The following is a 21,052-nucleotide window of genomic DNA, read 5'->3' as shown; positions in this document are numbered from 1 at the left end:
CCCTAACCCCAGCGCTGTCAACGGAAGAAGTCTAACTGAGAAGTAAGTACTGTATGTGCCATGCCTTTTGCTGCCTATTCTTAAAACACAGTTGTCAGATTCCTGAAAAACTGATTTGGTGCATAAAGAAGGACTGGAGAAGCCTGAGGTCCTCCACTAGTTGTTGCACTATAAATTACATCTGTCATCATCAATCACTGTATGATTATTATACAGGCATGATGGGAAGGCTAGGTTAGAAACATCTGGAGATTCCTTAATATAGAAGTGTTCCAGTGTCTTAAGTGCGCCAATACTGGGTGTATTTAACCTCAGTCAGGATTTGAAGTCTCATGACGCAGTGTCAGTGTAAAATGACAGCTCTTTCAGTGAAGGAACTATGACGATGGCAAATTACAATTAAGATGCTTTGTGAAACTAGGCTTGCTTATGTGTGCAGTTGTTTAACGTGAAAACAGAATCCAGTTCTTACCGTAGATGAACCTAAATATAATCATGATCTTATCCAGCATCTTTTCAAGTTCTTCATCAGTAGCCTCTTTGTTGCCAGCCCGAAGCTTTGAATCCACATATTTAGCTGAGAGATGGTGGTGGAGGAGAAAAACCGGGAGGGTGGGGGAAGAGAAAGAGTGATGAGATTTGAATTGTGTATCCCTGCACAGAGTAGACTTGTGCTCTGCTGGCCCACTGTTAGTTCTAATAGATAAGAAGTGTCCTGCAGCAGACATCATGCATGCCCAGAGACACTCTTCCTCCCAATCCACTTCCTTGTCCACGAGGGACTGCTAAATGCTTTTTATTGGGTCTGGATCACAGGCTGGTTCCAACCCAGTTTCCAATTCAGACAAAGGCTACGTACCTCTGCCACACAAACTAAATTAAAACTGAGTTGAGATTAAACACAAAACCTTGTACAAGAGATCTATTATAGCACTTGCCATGACCAATGGAACTGGCCACATAGTCAAGCTGCGGTAGCACCTTTTGTAGGGGCATCTTGAAATACAGGTTCCTTGTTTGAAGTTCATTCCCCTTTCAAGTTACACCTGCCTGCCTTCCTCTGGATATTTTTCCATTTAACCCAGTACCATCTGTTCCGACTAGGAGCCATTCTCCTTATGCAAATTCAGAGGTTATTCCCTACATTTACTATCTGACCATTTCATTTGCTTATTTGTTTTTTGACCAGAGAAGCCAGGAAATTATTCTACAAACCTCTGGGTGACAAGCAAGTGCTCTACACCACTGGTTCTTAACCTTGGGTTACTCGGGAGTTTTGGACTGCAACTCCCAGAAGCCTTCACCACCAGCTGTCCTGACTGGGGTTTCTGGGAGTTGCAGTTCAAAAGCATCTGAGTAACAAAGGTTAAGAACCACTGCTCTACACCACTGAACTGCCCAGTCACCCTCGTATTTTCCATTTTTTTTTCCTTTGGGGAATTAATGGCACGACAGAATATATATACCTATGAGTTCAGCAGGTTTATTTGGTCTTTTGTTGATGAAGGTTTCAAAGGCTTCTTTCATGGCATTGACAAACTTCTCGTTCTTCAAAAAGCAAATGTCAATTATATGATCGACTTTATCCTTGAAGTCTAGCAGTTCTTGAACCATGGTTTTGTCTTTCTCTGGATTAATTACAATGGTGCTCCCAAATGCCTGCAAAACAGAAATGTCATTTGTAACATGACACTGCTAACTGGAAGATCAGTCAAACAGCACAGAGTTTGTAAGCACACAGGGTGCAAGATTTAGACCAAAGGAAAGTCCATGAAAACAGCTTTACTTTACACAATATTCTTCTGCTATATTACAGCCAGCAGTAAGACACAATATACACTGGACACTGACTCAATACATGCCTTGAAAGCCTACTTATTATTCCACAATACTTCAAATTTCCAAAGTAACCTTACCAAATATATACAGAGCAATAATTTTGAATTATACCTCAGCACAAAGTTCAAATCAAGCCTATGTATGAAGCTTCAGAACTGCCTTATATGCCAACAAACCATTCCACCAGGATAGACTGAATATCTCTGAATGCTTTGTTATCATGTCTGAGGGACAACAGTCAGGGAACACTCTGAGCCAGATGGGGAAACTCTCCTGACGTGATTAGGCCTAAGAACCAGAAGTTCCCTTCTTATGGCCTTTTGTGACTGGCAGCGACTTTCCAAGGTCTCAGGCAAAGTGTCTCAGCCAAGCTATGAATTTTTAACATTAAAAAATCCTGGAGGCTGAACACAGGGTCTTCTGTCTGCAGTCTGTGGGTTCAGCCACAGATACATGTCAAAATACTACTGCTACTACCGTGTTCCCATTACAATAAGACCTAACCTGAAAATAAGCCCTGGTATGATTTTTCAGGAGGTTCGTAATATAAATCCTACTCTTAAAAAAAAAAAGCCCTAGTTAAGTGAAAACCCGCCCTCCACCATTGTGCAGCAACCAGAAGATGACATGACTGTATTTGAATAAATGCAGATGGTTGTGGTGGTGCTGTGGGCTAAACCGCAGAAGCCTCTGTGCTGCAAGGTCAGAAGACCAGCAGTCATATGATCAAATCCACGTGATGGAGTGAGCTCCTGTCACTTGTCCCAGCTCCTGCCAACCTAGCAGTTTGAAAGCATGCAAATGCAAGTAGATAAATAGGTATCACCATGGTGGGAAGGTAATGGTGTTCCATGTCTAGTCATGCTGGCCATGTGACCACAGAAACTGTCTACGGACCAACGCTGGCTCTACAGCTTGGACATGGGAATGAGCACCGCGCCCTAGAGTTGGACACAACTGGACTAAACGTCAAGGGGAAACTTTACCTTTACTTAGATGGTTGTACATGACAAAAATAAAACATCCCCTGAAAATAAGCCCTAATGCATTTTCAGAGCAAAATTTAATATAAGACCCTGTCTTATTTTCATGGAAACAGGGTACTAATAATAATTTAACGTGGACATGACTAAAATTGGGGATCATTAAGAAAGAAACCGAAGGCTTGGTTTTTGTTGCATAGGAACAAGCACTCCAAACCAACGTGATGAAAGCTAAGATCCAAAGAATTAGTGCTAACAGCAAATGTCAACTCTGCCGGGAAAAAGATGAAACTGTGTCACACCTCAACTGCGAATGTCCAAAGACTGCATAAAACAGATTACAGAATCATACATGATAGGGTGGCAAAAATAGTGTGCTGGTCATTATGCTAAAAAAATAGAACTTTCCAGCCTCCAAAAACCTATGGGAACATCAGGTAGAGAAGGTGTCAGAAACTGACGACGTCAAGATCCTATGGGATTTCCAGATCCAATCTGATAGACACCTTGAACATAACACACCAGGCACAGGAGTAATAAAATGAAGAAATGTCTGGACTGTTGACATTGCAATTCCAGGGGATGCCAGAGTTGAAGATAAAGAATTGGAAAAACTAACAAAATACAGAGACCTGGCAACTGAAATATCTCACTTGTGGATAAGACACACTTCCATGATCCGCATCATCATTGGGGCTTTGGGAACAATATCAAGACATTTCACACAGTATTATAGGCAGCTGTAGATTTTAGAAATAACATAAGAGCTACAAAAAAATGACAATATTGGGAACAGAATACATATTGCGCCAAATATTGAACAGATACTTAGGTTTTAGTTAAAACTTGTATCTGTTATATCAGTGGTCCTCAACCTTGGGCCCCCAGATGTTCTTGGACTTCACCTCCCAGAAATCCTGGCCAGCAGAGGTGGTGGTGATGGCTTCTGGGAGTTGTAGTCCAAGAACATCTGGAGGCCCAACGTTGGGGACCACTGTGTTATATAATACCAGCCAACATTTTTTAATTTTGATTGACTGTACTGTATTTGGTATTTTTGAATAATAATAATATTAATATTTAAACATTACAGCTTCCTTTCCCTACTCACTGGGAAGAGGTTACCATGAGATTCCACCAGTGACCTCAACTCAACAGATAGAAGTAAGAATCTTGCTCCATGTACTGACACTACTCCAAATATACAAGGTAAGGGCTGCCTCACATGTGCATTTGAAGTTACAAAACAGTGGGAATTGTTTACGTTTTTCAGCCTCCTGTGACACACAATTAAATGGATGGAAGAACTACTGAACATGTGCCCAGTCCCCGATAATCCAAATAATATATTTTGTTCTGATAGCAAACTTGCTGAAAATCTGGAATGGCATGCTGTGTCCAGCTCTCAGTGCACGGCAAAGCAGTCTTATGACCACTTGCATAAGGTACATCAAACAACATCTTCTTAAACCATCTCTCATCAGAGAACCAAGTGCGACGGTACCAGTTAAAGGCTCTCAAAACTTTCAAACAACATTACTTCCCTAGCCATTCTTTTCAAACAAAATTGCTTTTATCCTCACAACAATCAAATAAAATATGGCCTATAAACCTGCTATTGCACAGGGAACTTCCCCACCCATATCAAATTAAGGTTGGTTGTCACCAGTAAAAGCACACGAAAGGCAAACCATGCAGGATACCTTTATATACTCAATCCACTGCTGCAGGAGAGCTTGCACTCCATTTTTCACTCTACTGAACAACTGATATAGGAGAGATAAATCTTGAATTCGGTTTTCATCAAGGAGGTGATTTAAACCTGCAATATTCAAATGTGGCATCAGTTACTCCAAAGTAATGCATGTTCATCCAAACAAAACAGTTTTCTACTCCAGCTTAATCCAAAAGACAATTTCCTCCTGCTACCATTTTAGGTTCAAGGCAAAAGTGAACAGGCTCTGGAAGGCCCATATAGTTCAGAATACGGAAAGAGCTAGGCACACAAAGGGGAAAGGCCACAAATAAGTGAGCTACAACAGACTTGAAATGATAAGGAGGTGTTGGCACGGTTCAGATGAGGCACTAAACCCCATGAACTTTGTACAAATAAGCTTGCTACAGCTTAAAAGCTCCCCGCTGCCTGCTCTTCTGAGAGAGATTGGCCACATCAGCTCCCTGGTTTAAACCAACTGCAGCTTGGCCCAGTTTGAATGCAACTCGTTAGTTTAAACCAGGAAGCAGTTCCTTCTAATATGCCCACAACCACATTTAAAGGAGGAAAGGAAGAATGCCTGAAAGTTGAATGGACCTCTTCCTATAATACATGGTTTAGTGTTACAACCATCCTGGGCCATTTTATGGAGAAGACCACCGAAAGTCCTACTTGCCTATGTTCTACTCTCCACCTTGTACACCTTCAGCATGAACTGGCCAGTTCAGAGCTAGAAGTTACTACTGATTTGTGCCCCATTTGTGGGCTTCTCAGAGAGATTCACTTGGCCACCATGAGAACAGAATGTTGGACTTGATCGACTTTGGGTCTAATCTAACTCAGCTTCTCTTATGCAAGGATTCATTATTCTCCTCCAGCTTTAGTTCAACATGGGCAACTTTTCTGTAAGTTGCTCAAAAACCTAAATGGAAATGCTTCTCTCTAATATCGTGTCTCAACTCTACCAAGATGTGGTTTGAGGCTGACTGGTAATATTAATAGTTCTTCAAGAGAGGCAGCTTTCACAGTGTCCCACTGAAAAACACATTATTCTAAGGAGCAAAAGGTGAATTTCATTCCAGAGTTTAAAGACGAGGAAGGAAAGCAGTTGCGGGTTGCAGAGTAAAGCCTTTCTTTAGCTCTTTCTACTGTGGTTTGGCACACAACTGACAAGTGTTATCAGACAACTGTCATTCTTATTTGCCTTTGGTACTCTTTTAATTAACTACTCATTCTTATTTTGAAATTCATCTGATGGCACTACTGTGGCTCCTTACCTCTGAGGAGGAGAACAGGACTTGCAGGTCCCCCTCCTGAATATTGTTCAGCGCTATGTCATGAACTGGGTAGGCAAAGCGGGGTTAGAGAAGCAGCACCTGACTGGGTTATTTCCATTCATCACAGGGAACTGAAAACCCCGAAGAAGCAGTAAAGAAAGATTTCTATAAAGAAAGATAGATTACCTTTCTGTAGAATGGCTGTTAAATGTTCACCTAGCAGCTGTTTTTCTACAGTAGCAATTAGTGGTTTCCTATAGGAAAAAGTATTTAGAATTATATTCCTTTGGCTCACCCCTTCACCGCTTTGAATCTAAATGGAATACCAGGAAAAGCTAGTCTTCATATGATGAGCTCCACCTATTGTATACTTATGAATCGCTATGTTTTTTAAAAGAGGTAACTTTCCTTTCAGTCTCCCTGGGCAGGTAATCTTTGGTATTTCATTTTTTGAATGATCTCTCCTAAATCCCTTAACATTAGCCAAGTTGAAGGAGGCTTCTAGGAAGGAGAAGGCAGAGAGGAGGACCACAGATTCCCCTTCCTTCTCATAAAATAGGGCAATCATCTATTGATCTTTGAAACAATCACTGTTCCATTTACTAATTTAGGTCTCGTTTGCACCTATTTGTGTGGTATGAAATGACAGTGCCACTTTTGGTCATCTTTGTAAATGGTATTTTTGTAAAGACCAGGGATACCAATATAACCTACCCTTTCGCTCCATCTCCCATATAGCAGCCCATCAGATACTTAGAAAATGGCTGTCATATGACCAGCTGGCTGGATAGCTTAGTGAGTTGGAGCAATGGGGCAAATCCAGAGGTAGGGAGTTCAATTCCCCATTGTACCATGCAGGAGAAGCTTGTGTGATCTTAGGCAAGCTACAAAATTCTAGAGGACCTTCAGAAGAGGGCAGTGATCAACCATTTCTGCATGCTCGATATCTAGGAAACCCTGGAAAAGGTCACCATAATTTTGAATTGGCCTGTTGGCATATCATCATCCTTACAAAAGATATACTTCTTTTTTCTCAGTGTTGCTGATGCAGGGGCAGTCTCAAGGATCAAGCCTAAAAATTTATGGGTAAGGTGGCATGTTTGCAAAAGCACTGACTTTAGAATTTCAGGATTATCACCATTATAATCATATCACCACCTTTTCCAGTATTCAATGCCTCTAAGATGTGTTCTTATACTCTAGCAAGAAGGGCAACATTGTTAAGAATTCTAACACACCAGCTGGAGGGAGATTACACACTTACTGAGTGCTTTGATCCAAGTAAGTGATAATCCTATCGGCCTCTTCTTCCAAACGTTTGTTCACATGATGAAGATATTCAGGAACCTGGCAAACAGGATAAATCATTGAGAAAAGCAAAAGAAAATGACTCAGCATGCTGATAATTACACACAATAATTCCCATGAACCAAACTCTAAGTCATATTGCTGCTGCAATGCTTCCTGGTGGCCTGTCTCAGCACAGCAGGATGTGTCATGGGAGGTACTGCTTTCCTTTCTTAGCCAGAAGTTTAGCATGCTTATGGAACACATGAGCAATAAGCTAATGAAATACCTCTCTTTCTTGCATGAGCCTCTGTCCTTCGGCTGCATATAGGCGATTTGTTTCTTCCAAGAATCTATGCTCAAAAGAATCCTGATAAATCTAGGGAGGACAGAAAGGGATTAATACTGGGACACTCATTTTGCTTAGCATTGACATTTTTATTTATTTCTTATTCAATACAATGGAAAATCTACCCACCTGCAAATCTGAAAGCATACTTAGAAGGCTACGGAGCAGGCTCCTATCAATAGCTTCTCCATTTCTTTCCCTCTCAATCAACAGAAGAATGCCATCAATGGTCTTGTTCTGGACTTTCTGATCACTAATTATATGTGTCCTGAACAATTCAAGTCCCATGTCCCTGGAACAAAAAACACTGCTGTAATGAAGCGGAATTTTACTAAACCAAAGACACTGTATTGCCCTTAGGTGTATAAATGTATATAAAGTCTTATGCTTTCTAAGTCTTTTTGTCCAAGTAATGAACTACACTAGAATAATTATTAGGCCTATCAGGAACTACTGCCTCATCGCTGTGTGCAAGACAGAGGCCAGAGTGCTGTCCTCTGAAGATGCCGGCCACAGAGACTGGCAAAACATTAGGAAGAACAACCTTCAGAACACAGCCAAAGAGTCTGAAAAACCCACAACAACTAAAAAGCTAATATTTAATGAAAGATATGGAAAGGGGCAGGGAGACACATAACAGGAAACACATTTCTATGACACTTCTGTTCACTGTGAACTTGTCATCACTTAGTTAGGAAGGGAAGAAAAACTGCTAAACCATATTTTAATTAAATGTTTGGAAGTCTAAAATCAATAGTATCTTTTTCATCCTCACCAAATTGATGGCAACATTGAATTTTGAAGAACGTAGGTTCGGTCCAGGAACAAAAAGATACTTCTAATCATTATCTGTAATGGAAAAAACAAGTCTTTGATATTTTAAAACATTTTAAGCACTATGTCTTATCACATGCACACAATCTGAGATCTGTCATGTGACCAAAGTCCTAAAAATGCCCACCTAAGAGAGTTCATGAACTTTAAAGAAATATTTCCATTTACTTCCATATATTAATAGTCACTGATTGCAGCTTCATAAAGCAAAATTATACAAGCAGATTTTAAATTTCACCCGGACCTTAAAATGAATAAAGCCTGTTCTCCTAATTCTTCCTTCAAAGTGCAGGCTTCAACCACAACATAGCCAGTCCAAGGGTCCCTCCTCTCTCCCATTATTCAGTGAAACTCCCTTCCTCCAAACATCAGCATCAGAACACCTCTAGAAACAAATTTTGTTTTGTCTATCTTTTAAAAGACAGATACTGTAGGCAGTATGGGGTGGTTAAATTTTAACCCATTTCTTTTATGCATCTGAATGAGCTTATTTTTCCCAAGTTTGGTGTTTGTGTTGTCAATTTCTAAAGGGAGGTTATAAGGCAACTGAAATATACTGTATAACATCAAGGATTTTGTGGTTCCCGATAGAAGGAAAGTAACACTTACCATTTGTCTGCAATGGTCTTGCCAACATTTATCTATTTTCTTGAGAAAAAGAACGCTATCCAATGAATCCATGATGAAGCAGTTAAGAATGCTAACAAAATAGGCGAAATACAGTCATCACCCTCCAGCGATCTATTGCTCTTCCGCATCAGGGCTGATTCATTTTGAAACATTCTGCCCACTCCCATTTCTTTTAAAAATTATGTCTACATTTTAGTATAGTCCACTTAGGACAGATTACATAAAAGATGTTTACACCAATGAAAGACCAATGAAAATGGTACATACCAGCTTCCCCTTGATGCTAATCTAAAGGGTAAGTTATGCTAAACGAACAGTTGTTGTGGAAGAATTCCACTTGAAACTGACAAGAGTACAGCCATGAAAGAAAAGGCAGCCAATGTTTTTAAAGTCAATTTCCCACCTACAATATTAAAGTCCAGATTAATCTGACCTTCCTCTGCTTCTAGAACATCATTTGCACATTCCAACAGGTTAGGGTTACTGCTGTATTCCTTTCAAAAGCTCTCACTGCAGACAACAAGCTGAACATTAAAGACTTAAGGATTAAAGATCTGTTTCGGTGTTTAATAGGGAAATGCTCAGGAGGAATGACAGAAGAAGACTGATGAGGGCACACTCTGGATTGTAACCCTTGTAAGAACAAAAGCCACAACTAAGAGGTTCTTGAGGATACCGAAATGCCACAGAGAGTATCATCTCCACACTGTAAACTGGCAAGTTTTAAAAAGATAAGACATATACCTCACCCTAGCAAAAGATCAGAAAAGGAACACGAGATGTGGAGTGAAATGCATGCTTCTCCAGATTGAGTCATATATTAATTGACAAAACAGAAGAACACACTATGCTCTATTACTGAGTTAGGTACCTGGACTGCAGGGAAGAGGCTGGGAACTAGATTTCCCAATGTGTCTCCTGGGAGGAGAGCGAGCCTGTGTAGCTTCAGGCAAACTGCACAGCCCTAGACTGCCCTCAGAAAAAAGGGAATGTTAACTACTTCTCAGTATATCTAGAAAACTCTGGAGAGGATCGCCATGTCAGAATTGACCTGGCAGTTTATCATCATCATCATCACCATCATCATCATCATCATCATCAATTATGAAAAGCTGAACTCTTGCTCCTATTGAAACATTTATCTCTGCAGTCTTCCTTTCCATAGCTCCAGCAAAAGCATCTGTGATGTGGATGAGTGGATATTACTTGTATTTTTAGTAATTAGTTTACTAATACTCTTTTTCTGTTTTCTTCAAACTAAGGGAATACATCTTCTGAACAGGCATGCATGATTATGTTCCATGTTACTCCTGCTCAAAGGTCTAGACTGGCACCACATAGTTGTGGCACAACCACAGAGAATGGTACTTGAGAGATTCTTAAACTATGATGTTAGAACAATACCCAAGCGTAGCATATAGCTAACAAAATTCCTTTCAGTTATAGAAGGATATTCTCTGAACTGATGAATCTGTGCTTTGATATGATCTTCACAAATCTGTCTTAACTGTTTGTACAAATTTGCAGAGATCTTGTAGGAGCAGAGATTTTCAACAGCCTGGAAAAAAAAAAAGAGACGGTCTAGATAAAGCACACATTTTCTGGACTCATTTCCAATGCAAACTTATTTACATGATATTTCAACAAGCAAAAATCCAGATCTCCTTGATATAGCGACAATAGTTAGCAAAGGAGGAGTACTTCAAGCATTATTCTCTAGAGAAGCCCAATGCTGTATGAAGACACTTTCCAACCAATTCGGCATGTCATTTGTTACCAGCCACAGCAATAATTCCAAATTCCTTCAACCCCAAAAAGTAGCTTTCCAGGGGTGACAAGGGCTCCAAAGGGGAGAGGGCAGGAAAGAGCCATAGCATGAGTGGAACTCTGATCACTGTTCACTTGATCCTTAGCTACAAATCAATAATGGAAAGGAATGACATCCTGAGTTTGCATGCAACATGCATACTGTTTTATCCTCCTCTAAAAAACACATATGATCACCAAGATGAGAGCTTATTTATTTAAGATACACCTTTATTCAATGCATTATAGTTACAAAACAAATATGTTACATTCTCTTCCAGCTATCTACTCAGCTCACCTTCCCAGAAGCCTAGGGCAATATCTATGAAGATTAGACATCTTTCTAATGAACTGAGATTTAAATAGGACAGCAAATAGCATTTGAAGTGATAATATAATTTCTCTGGAAACAACTTATATACATCGCTCACCAGCCCTGCCTGCTATATGAAGACAATAACAATGACATAGAGGATCAATAGATAATAAGAGGAATCTTATCCCAACACTTTTAAATAAGAGAGTTCAGTAAAAGCAAGGCAAAAATCCATGCAGGGATTTTGAAAATTTCCCCATCCAAAGACCTTTTCCTATACTAAACAATTCAGCAGAGGAGCAGAGAAATAAGCTCCTACGTGTTACATTGCACATTAGGGAGCTGCAAGCAAATCAGCAGAAAGCAACTGTTGTGACATTAAAGGGAAAGATAGCTGATGTGAGCCTCGCATTAGTTAAAGTACAGATCAGGCTCCCAGTCATAATGACTCCACATAGCATAATGTTTATTTTAAAAGGGGACTACAATCTGCTTTGAGACCATATGGTTCCAAAAATATCTGAAGCACATCCAATCTGGTTCTAGTTTTTTTTGCATGGATGCCATTCTAATTCTGAAAGGGTCTACATTTGCTTGCTAACACCATTAAGGTTTTCAGTCACTTGCAGACTTTGGATATACGTAGTCTGTTAATCTCCCCATCTATCAAAAAATATTCATTTAAACAGGAACCCCAAACACCTACTGCTGAATTTTGCTGCTGCTTCAGAAAGCTAAAACATCTAGAGCTATAATGGATTACACATCCTGAACCGATACCCTGGGCATTGGAGACTGATTTCATCTCATACCCCAGCAATAACACCAAAAAAACGTAGAAAAGAGGAAAGCCACAGAATGCCAGATTACCAAATGAGCAATATTTTAGATAAATAATACTATCACTTTAAGAATGTGCCCCCAAAATAGAACTGCTGGGAAAGATCTAGAGTGTCTGATTTTACTTGAGATTATCATTCCAATCAACAAGTATTTACATTCAAGGCTGCAATCCTAAAGTCATTGATTAAGGGCATTATCTATACAGTGGACCCTTGACTTACAGACAGCTTGACTTACAGACTTTTTGAGTTACAGACTTCTCTGGCCGCAAAATTTAGGTTTGACTTGCAGCCTGAGAATTGACTTACAGATCAGAAAAAAAACAAAATGGAACAAAAACGGCCTGTTACGGGATTAATCGGTTTTCAATGCACTGTAGGTCAATGGAGACTTGACCTACAGACTTTTTGACTTGAGAACCGCCTTCCAATACGGATTAAGTTCTCAAGTCAAGACCCCACTGTATTGAAATTTATTTGGAAGTAAACTGCTTTGCATAATATATGCAATCTGTGTAAGTGCTTTCAACTGGTTTAAACACCATTACAGTCTCTAAGCTTTATGCTCTCTGAGGGAGGGACTTTTTCTTATACTCCTTTGAAAAGCACCAGGTCTGCTGGTGGAATTTCACAGATAAATTGCTCTTGGCCTAAGTTCAAATACAGCCCAAAATTATGATGTTAAACCAACTTTGTTAAGTGTACAAACTAAATGAAGAATTCCACAGGAATAGGAAAAATGATCTGGTATGTATAGATTCACTTCAAAGATCTATTAAGGAAAAACGAAGAAGTGGGACAATCAAGACGTTTGCTACCACCTTACAAGGATTGTAAAGGCTGGGGAAGCAGTGTGCTAAGAAGCTTACTGGAGATCAAAGCAAGACATGAAGAAATTCTCTGGAGGTAGGTGGGAGAAAAGGGCCTATCGTGTTTCAAACAATGGGGCACATTTGAAATTGGAGCTATTTAGCAGGCAGCTGTTCTTAAGGGGTATTTTATTTATATAGGCTTCGTCAGTAATTTTTATGACTATTTTAACACCCATGTTGTTTTTATACTCAAGGTGTTAAAAATAGATCCAAATAAAAAGTGTCAAAAGAAAATACTTCTGCTCTGTTTTCACAATTCTTTGTTCTGGCCAGGAAGTTGCCTTGAACACACACTGGGTAAGGAATCCTCTAAGGCAGTGGTCCCCAACCTTGGGCCTCCAGATGTTCTTAGACTTCAACTCCCAGAAATCTTGGCCAGCAGAGGTGGTGGTGAAGGCTTCTGGGAGCTGTAGTCCAAGAACATCTGGAGGCCCAAGGTTGAGGACCATGGCTCTAAGGTCTTGAACTCAAAAGAGTGACAAATTTCTATGAATGGACATACAGTATCTAAGTATGCTGAGACAGCTTATCCATAAACTGCTGAATGAATTATCCACTTTTCCCTATACTAATTAGGTATACTAATCTAGGCTCCACAAACTCCATTTTGTAGCTGTAGGATTTGACCTTGGTTCCACGTAGGAGTTGTTAAGGATACAAATGAGTCTATTGGAGCTACCATTGTGGCTGCTGCTAAACAGTACGTAGGTTCTGATTTTCATACAAAAATGTGGAATTCTTTGTTTTAGATGACAACAGAACAAAAGAATGAATTCTACTAAGATTTTTGCCATTCCAGTTTAAGGAGCTTGTCTAAAATAGTTATATAATTTTGTCCATCAATCTTTTCCAAACTTCACATGTCTTGGTTTAGAAAATAATGCAAAACATTTTCTAACAATGATAGTTTAAACAGTAACATTAATTTGTCTGCATTAAGTAAACAATGGGCTCATTTAAAGATAGAGTTATCCAAATAGCAATTTCAAAGCTTAAAAATAAAACAGACATGAAATGAAGGTGCTGCAGAATACAGTAGATTTAGGCCGCAGGTTCATTTAGCCCTTTAAAAAGATATTAGTAACCAACTGGGAAGGAACAATGTGTGGGGCAAAAATCTATTCTTGATACATCACAAAAGTCAAAACAGAAAGAAATTTGTACCAAACAGAATAAAATGCAAAGTAATTTCACAGAAACATATATGATTAAATTTTAGTTTTCACCAATGGCTGTAATGCATCTGTGAAATATTGTAGTACAAAAGAAATCTGAATGAAATAATGATTCATTAAGGTCTATTAAACTATCGACATTAATGCATCATGTGTAATAAACCACAGACTATTAAACTAAATATTAAACTATAATATTTCATTAGTTCATTAATCTTTTCCTTAAGACTGCATTTAACTCTGGGGCCTATTATGAAAGCCTAACACATATGTCAAAATGATGTAGTTTTTTTTTTAATGGAATCACACTGATCATATTATCTATCTGTGGAGAAATATACAGTTTAATACCAAGCATACAATGATTTAGCACTTCTGGCCAAATATATTACGGTAGCAGAAGTAGCACATGGAAAGGAAAGGTTATAAAGGAAATCATGAAAAGGAGAAGATAATCCTACCAAAAATTCACCAATTCCTTTTTAATATATAGGTAAATTATTACTTTTCAGATAGATAAGGAAAAAAACCAAACATCATTACTATGAACATAATAGTATGATAGCAAATGACAATATGGAAAGAACTGAGAGACCATCAGCAAAGATGAAGTAAAATCAGAAAAGTTTCTTTTAAATGGCATACATCTTGGCAACCCTAGCAAAACCCCAAGTGTCCAAGTATTTGAAGCTGAAGTTTGGATTTTTTTCCAGCATAATTTTCTATTTTAATACAAGCAGGTAAACACAGAAACTCAGAAGCAAAGTGTGTCATTTATGTTGCCCATGATCAGGAATACCTTAAAATAGCGATTCTACTGCGATGCAGGCTTTTGACTTTTTTAATTTGACGAACAAGCTATGGATGGAATGTTTTGAACAAATGTCATAATTGTCCATTCTGGGAGTTCTACCTGAAAGACAGACACCTAAATGTGTCACATCCTGGGGAAAGGCCTACACTGGAAGACTATGAGAAGTAGTTTTGCTCAAGCGTCCTTTTCCTGCCCCAGTGCCAGCTGGGAGATTTCTTTCTGGAAGTTAGAGCTCAAAGTTAGATATCCAAGGATCAAAAGAGGATTTCAAGTTTTCATGCTTACCTGATACAGCTCTTCTAAATTATACTTTATTGAAGTACTATTCTGAATAGCTTCTACAGCTTCTTTTAGTTTTTGCCAAGTTTCATCTGTGTAATTTTCAGGCAATTTAGGCTTATCTGAAAGATACCAAAATTTTTAGAATCCTGTGCAACAAATACATAATTTATGAAACCAAGGAGATGAAAACACATAAGTTTTTCAATAGAAGTCAAAATTTACTTCTGTGGCAGAATTTCTAGAAGAAAGAAGAATAAGAAGAGTCTCTAGGAATGACTTAGCATACCAACTTTTGCCTGACAAGTATCGTAATACTAATGACTTATTATTTCTTCAAAGTTAAGACCAAACAAGTATTAACTCAAGGTATGGATGTCAGCTAAACTATGGGCTTATAGAGCAGTGGTTCCCAACTTTGGGTCCCCAGATGTTCTTGGGCTAAAACTCCCAGAAGCCTTCAGTACTAGCTGTACTGGCCAGGATTTCTGGGAATTGTAGTCAAAGAAAATCTGAGGACCTAAAGTTGGGAACCACTGTTATAGAGTGAAGCAGTTAGGTTAGAATGAACAAAACATACAGTAGAACTAAGTCGGTTATATGAGTCCCACAGACTTTCCATTTAAATTAGATAGATACGTTAATTAGCTGATTGAAGCAACAGGCTGGTTTTTCTTTCAGACTTGGATCTGGAAAGCCTGCATTCTTTCAGAAATAGATGTATGCCAATTTGTCACTGGGGATTGTTCAGAAACTTCAGGTAGCAGATAGTGCAGAAGCCTGTCTCCTGGTATGGAAGGATCACACATTACATGACTACTACAATGTAGTATCATTTAGTATCATCTGGGCATGACTGAAGGTTTTAATCAATGAAGTCTTAAACAGTGATCCAGCTTACATGGAGAATGTGCCTTACCATAGCCTCTTGGATCAATTTAAGCAATGTCTTCTTAAACAGATAATCTATGCAATGTTTGAGCCAGCAAAACATATACGGAGGTGTTTCCCTGACTGCTGCTCAGCATAATTCCAAGATAAATATATGGACAAACTCTTTCGCCTCTTACCCATGCCTACGTATTAAGAGTTTAGTAGTAGAGTCTAACTGTTGTTTAATTTTCTGTTGATAGTTACTCCACTAATAATATAAAATGCAATGTAAACGATACAAAATGCAATTCTTGTTGTCATGTATCACTTCATGAGCCTTAACCATATCCTATTTATAGTAAAAGTAATAACAGCAGGTGCCTTTTTTGTTTAATTATTGACTTAATTTTAAAAATCCAACCCTCACACTCCCATTACAGTAAATTGTGCATAGAGCAGAGAAAAGGAATAGAGACTGGAGCTCACAATACAGTACATACATACAACCATTAATTTGCCAAGGAGGCCCTTGTGATCCGGGGGCAAAAAAAGGAATGGAAAACAACAAATAGTTAACTAGTATGAAGTGCACTTGTATTGTAAAGCCAGAAGTTACTGTTTTATTGTTCATGTGGCCACGTATGTTGTTTAAAAGTAACAGATAATATGTTATATGACACTGGCACTGCCTGGAATATTTTTAGATAAGTGGACAGAATAAATAAAACTTTTAGTCCTGGATTTGATTAAATGACTATGCAATACTAGGAAACAATGTTATCTATTACATATATTAAATAACAAAATCTAATGAGCGAAAGTTTATTTCACATAATACAGAAAGAAGCATCAATCTCACAGAGAAAAATGTGTTAGGTCTGCTTTAAAGTAGGAGCATATATTACTTTTGGTATCATACAATTTTCTTTCCCACCCATAAAAATGCAGGGGATCACTAGTGAATGGCAACTGATAGGCAACTGATTTGCCAGGACCCCCTTTGGCAGCTCAGCTTGTCTGAAAGGCACTGCTGTTTTAATCTGACATGCAGCACCTCACCTAGCTGTACAATTCAAGACAGGATTGACTTTGGTTTTTACAATTTCTGTGTTTGCACTGAACATCCCCTTATTCATGCCTAAGTGAAATGTTTAGGAGTAACATTTTTTCAACATGCTAATGTTTGTCACCTTGGAATACTCTGCTAGGTTTTAAAACCACAGGGCAGACCCATTTTAAAGGATATAATATTCAAGGAAGGATCGTCCATCAACTTCCCCAGTAAAGAATTTGTAGCAGTTCATATCCAATGTACAGAAAGGATCCAATCAGTTTGGCAGAAACAGCAAGAGCTGTTGCTTCATTCTAATGTAAACTTCCCACTTGTAGTTTCAGAACAAAATGAAAAAAATGTCATGTCCAATGCTTATATAGGACTTCTGCACCAGTGCACACATCCTCAAAGTAAGCAACAGGACTCTGCACAGAAAGGTGTTTGTGAATTTCCACATATTTGTCTGTAGAAGGTCTAAAGTTTCTCGAGAGTTTGAGAAACACAATAATACATGCAAATCAATGGAAAGGTTTATTAAATTACAATTAAATCATCCAAAAAAATACTGTCAACATTCCTTCTTTTTTCCTCATAATTCCACCACTTACTAATTGTGCACTAAGAAATGGATGCCAGAGAAAGCATGTGCAGGCCAAAGGAGTGGAAGCATGCTGAAGAACAGTGGCTCTCTTTTCAGTGGCTCCCACTGTTCAAGTCAAAATAATTAGGTTGTACGCACTGCAGAAGGGAAAAAATGATCCCTCTTCTTACACAATGGAAGAGAGAAAACTGTGATATTGTGAAACACATCCTATGTTCATCTAGCTTAGTACTGTCTTATACTATTATAGGGAAGAGTATGGGTCTCCAGATGCTGGTGCCCTTAGCCAACATGGCCAATAATTAAACAAAGCAGTAGTTAAAATTCTGCAATAACTGGAGGGCCCCAAGCCAACTCATCTATACTGTTGGGCAGTGGTTCTCAGGTGAGTCAGGTTGGAAATCATAAAATAGTGATGTTGGAAGAGGCCCATAAGGCCATCAAGTCCAATCCCTTGCCTGATGCAGGAATACAAGTCAAAGGATATCTGCCAGATGGTTATTTAAGTTTCTCTTGAATGCCTCCAGTGTTGGGGCACTCACCACTTCTTGAGGTAATTGAATTCACTGTCCAGTTCTGCTTCCTGATGGCAGAGACTGAACCTGGGATCTTCTGTATGGAAACCATGTAATCTACCCTTGAGCTGCAGCACTTCTAAAAGGAAGTTTAACCTCAACCCACTGGCATATTTGAGTACACCTGTTTTCTTTCTTGCATATATGCTTTTTTTGTTGTTTAGAGAAAAAACCAAAGTATGACACTAGGAACAGTGGAGACTGGGTGACAGGCCTCATGTTCACTAAGGACTAATCCCATGGGTAGGGCAGGAGGGAACATGTCCCACCCTTCCATGTAAACGACAAAGTAATGGAGCTAATGGCAGCAACATGTTACCTTTAAAGTTCTTGATCACTAACTTCTTGGCTGACCCAGGTTTACTGTTGGCAAAACTGGAGACAGTGGAAGAGGCAGCTTTGGTCAGGCCATTTGCGTGGTGTCCCACAGCTACAGAGGAAATTAAAAGGCTTTTGTTTTTGAGCTGCTGCTGGTGCTGCTGCTGCGAGGAGGCAGCGGGTGAAGAAGAGGAAGACTCTTCAGCCATCTTCACATCAAGTCCAATAAAATCCAAGGAGTCCTCAAAGCGTAACTTCTTCTGCAGATGATGGTTGGAAGAGGCAACCCCTGAGGAGGAACAGGAGGCAGTGGAGTTGGAGGTGATGACAGAGGATGTGGAAGAGTTGTTGTTTCTGGAAAGGGACGAGCAGGAGGAGATAGACTCGACTTCTTCTCTCTCACTATTGGCACTATTACTGTTCAGCTTTCGCTTCTTAGAGGAGGAGGAGGAGCTGCTGCTGCTACCATCAGTGGCGGGTCTGACCTCCTGAGCTGCTGCTGCTGAGGGGTTGGGGGAAGAGAAACCTGTGGGAAACATGAACACCACAGAGGTGAGCAGGCTGAAGGGCATCAAATCCTTCTGGTGTGAGAGACACGCAGAAAGGGGCGCAGAGCTGGCCACAGACGATCTTTGCCTCGCCGTCGGGGTCCAAAGGGAGCCTTCCCTTCCTCGCCAGCCGGTCCTCCGCCCTCCCCTCGCCTGAGGGAACCGCCGACTGGTCTTCTCTTCAGCTCGGTTCGGTCTGCCTGTCGGTTTCCCTCAAGGATTTCTGGTCGTCCCCAAGGGGTTCGGGCGCCAACACCTGTCCTTTCCCCCTCAGACTCCCCTTACGAATCCTGCCCCGTTCTCAGCGGCCAGAGACAGGCAGGGTCCTCTCCGCCTCTCTCTCTCTCTCCCGTCCCCCCCTCCGCCTGAGGGCGGCCTCTCTCTCCTGAGGAGAGGGGGGGAGTCGAGCTCCCTTTCTCCCCTCTCTCTCACCCTCGCTCCCCCCCGCGTTTCTCACTCCCCCCCTCCTCTTTCGCGGCCGGGAGAGGGGAAGACGAGCCCGCTAGGTTAGGCTTGGCAAGCTTGTTATTGTACAGCAGAGGCAGGGAGCCTAAAAGATGGCGGCACATCCGGCCGCTCGGCATGCTGGGAGACCCGAGGGCCCGGAAGCGGCGCCGCCGGGGGCTGCTCCGAAAAGGCTCCGGCACCTTCGCGCAGCGCCTCACTCGGGGGGGACCGAAGAGGGCGGGAAGGCGGACTCCGCCGTCCTCCCTTCGCCCCCTCTCCCTCGCCCGCCCGCCCACTCAGCGAGAGGCCTTACCGCCTCTCTCCCCCCCTCACTCGCCTCATCGCGCTCCCTGGCACCCGTTTTTTTCCCTTCGCCCTTTGACCTACCGGAAGTGATCGGGTTGCCGGGCTGCGGCTGCTGCTGCTGAGGCGGCACCAGCGGCTCTCTCGCGCGCCCAGCCATGGTCGGAGAAAGGAGGAGGGGGGAGCAGGAGGAGGAGGTTGGGGTTCGTCGTCGTCGGGAGGCCTCGCGCTCTTTTTTTTTAAGGGAAGAGTCGGCGCCGCCGCCCGGCTTCGGCTGCGAGGGCCGCGGTGGGCAGGGTGCGTCTTGGCCCTCGCCGGCTCCCGTAGCCGCGCCTGCTGTTGCGCTGGCGGTCTTTCGGGCTTTGTGGCGGCTTTTCCCCCTCCGAGGTCCGCGTTGGGGATTGGATTCCCATTGGACTGAGCCCCGCGGGCTTCCTTAGGTGGGAGAGGGCCTCACGTGTGGCGGCGGCAGGAGCAGCAGGAGGGAGGCTCTCTGGCGCGCCGCTCGGTGCCTCCTCTTTCTCCCCTTCCAGGCAGCTGGGCGAGGAGGAGGCGTGTCCCCCCGTTTGCTTCTTCTTTTTTCTTTCCTGGTCAGGATGGGGTGGATTGGGGGAAAACGGGGAGGGGATTTCCTCGGCTTCCGCCCTCGCCTCGCCTGCTTTGCTTTCGTTTTGCATCCTGGGCGAAGAAGACATATTTTTTTTTTTGCAGTGGCTCTGTTGCAGAGTTTGGCGCCTCCCCCCACCCCTTTTCCATCTTCTGATATCAAAGAAGGCCTGCGGGCAACTCAGACGGGCTTCCAATTCATTTAGACTCTTTTAAATTTTTTTTTTTTAAAAAACCCTAAAACATGTAAATAGGTACGGGCAGAACTGTTTTGGACAATAACAGCCCGAATCCTGTTATCTACTGGGATAGCAGCCTGAGGGCTTCTAGAAATGATCGTTGAAAAACAAACACACATTTCCAAGGTTCTGTTCATAAACCTCCCCTCCCACGCCCATTAATTTTATTTATTGCTAAATTGCTTCTAACTCTCTAAAATGACTTCTAATAGCTAGGATCAACGTTAATTCCAATTATGGAAGTAATAGGAGCAGTTTGTTATATTAATGGTTAGCAGGCATCAGGAAGTAAAGATGCTACATGAGAACAGTACTTATTTAAATAAACAAAATTGAAGCTACTTAAGTTTGTTGTACAGATTTAAAGTTGCTATTAGGAAAGAGCCAGAGGACACAAGTTCACTTTAGTGCTCTTTTAATGGTGTATTTTGCTCTTTGCACACTGATTATAGTGATCACCATGCCCTTCAA

At 41.0% G+C, this 21,052-nt stretch overlaps 1 protein-coding gene across 1 annotated transcript in view; it reads right to left on the bottom strand.

The window, feature by feature from the left end:
* The window catches only part of CUL4B (cullin 4B), a 30,461-nt gene extending 10,447 nt beyond the window's left edge, over positions 1–20,014 (bottom strand). Inside the window, exons 1-13 of the mRNA XM_020813406.3 lie at positions 19,821–20,014; positions 18,440–18,964; positions 15,024–15,139; positions 10,368–10,471; positions 8,893–8,962; positions 8,225–8,298; positions 7,579–7,741; positions 7,390–7,479; positions 7,078–7,160; positions 6,000–6,067; positions 4,526–4,644; positions 1,467–1,659; positions 473–577 (exon numbers count right to left, since the gene is read on the bottom strand). Coding sequence (XP_020669065.3) covers positions 473–577; positions 1,467–1,659; positions 4,526–4,644; positions 6,000–6,067; positions 7,078–7,160; positions 7,390–7,479; positions 7,579–7,741; positions 8,225–8,298; positions 8,893–8,962; positions 10,368–10,471; positions 15,024–15,139; positions 18,440–18,964; positions 19,821–19,896 — 1,786 coding nt within the window. The 5' untranslated portion in view covers positions 19,897–20,014. The remainder of the gene's footprint in view (positions 1–472; positions 578–1,466; positions 1,660–4,525; positions 4,645–5,999; positions 6,068–7,077; positions 7,161–7,389; positions 7,480–7,578; positions 7,742–8,224; positions 8,299–8,892; positions 8,963–10,367; positions 10,472–15,023; positions 15,140–18,439; positions 18,965–19,820) is intronic.
* Positions 20,015–21,052: the final 1,038 nt, after the last annotated feature.

Source organism: Pogona vitticeps, chromosome 11, assembly GCF_051106095.1.
Source record: "Pogona vitticeps strain Pit_001003342236 chromosome 11, PviZW2.1, whole genome shotgun sequence".
Lineage (NCBI taxonomy): Eukaryota > Metazoa > Chordata > Lepidosauria > Squamata > Agamidae > Pogona > Pogona vitticeps.
This window is presented reverse-complemented; position numbering and strand designations above follow the sequence as displayed.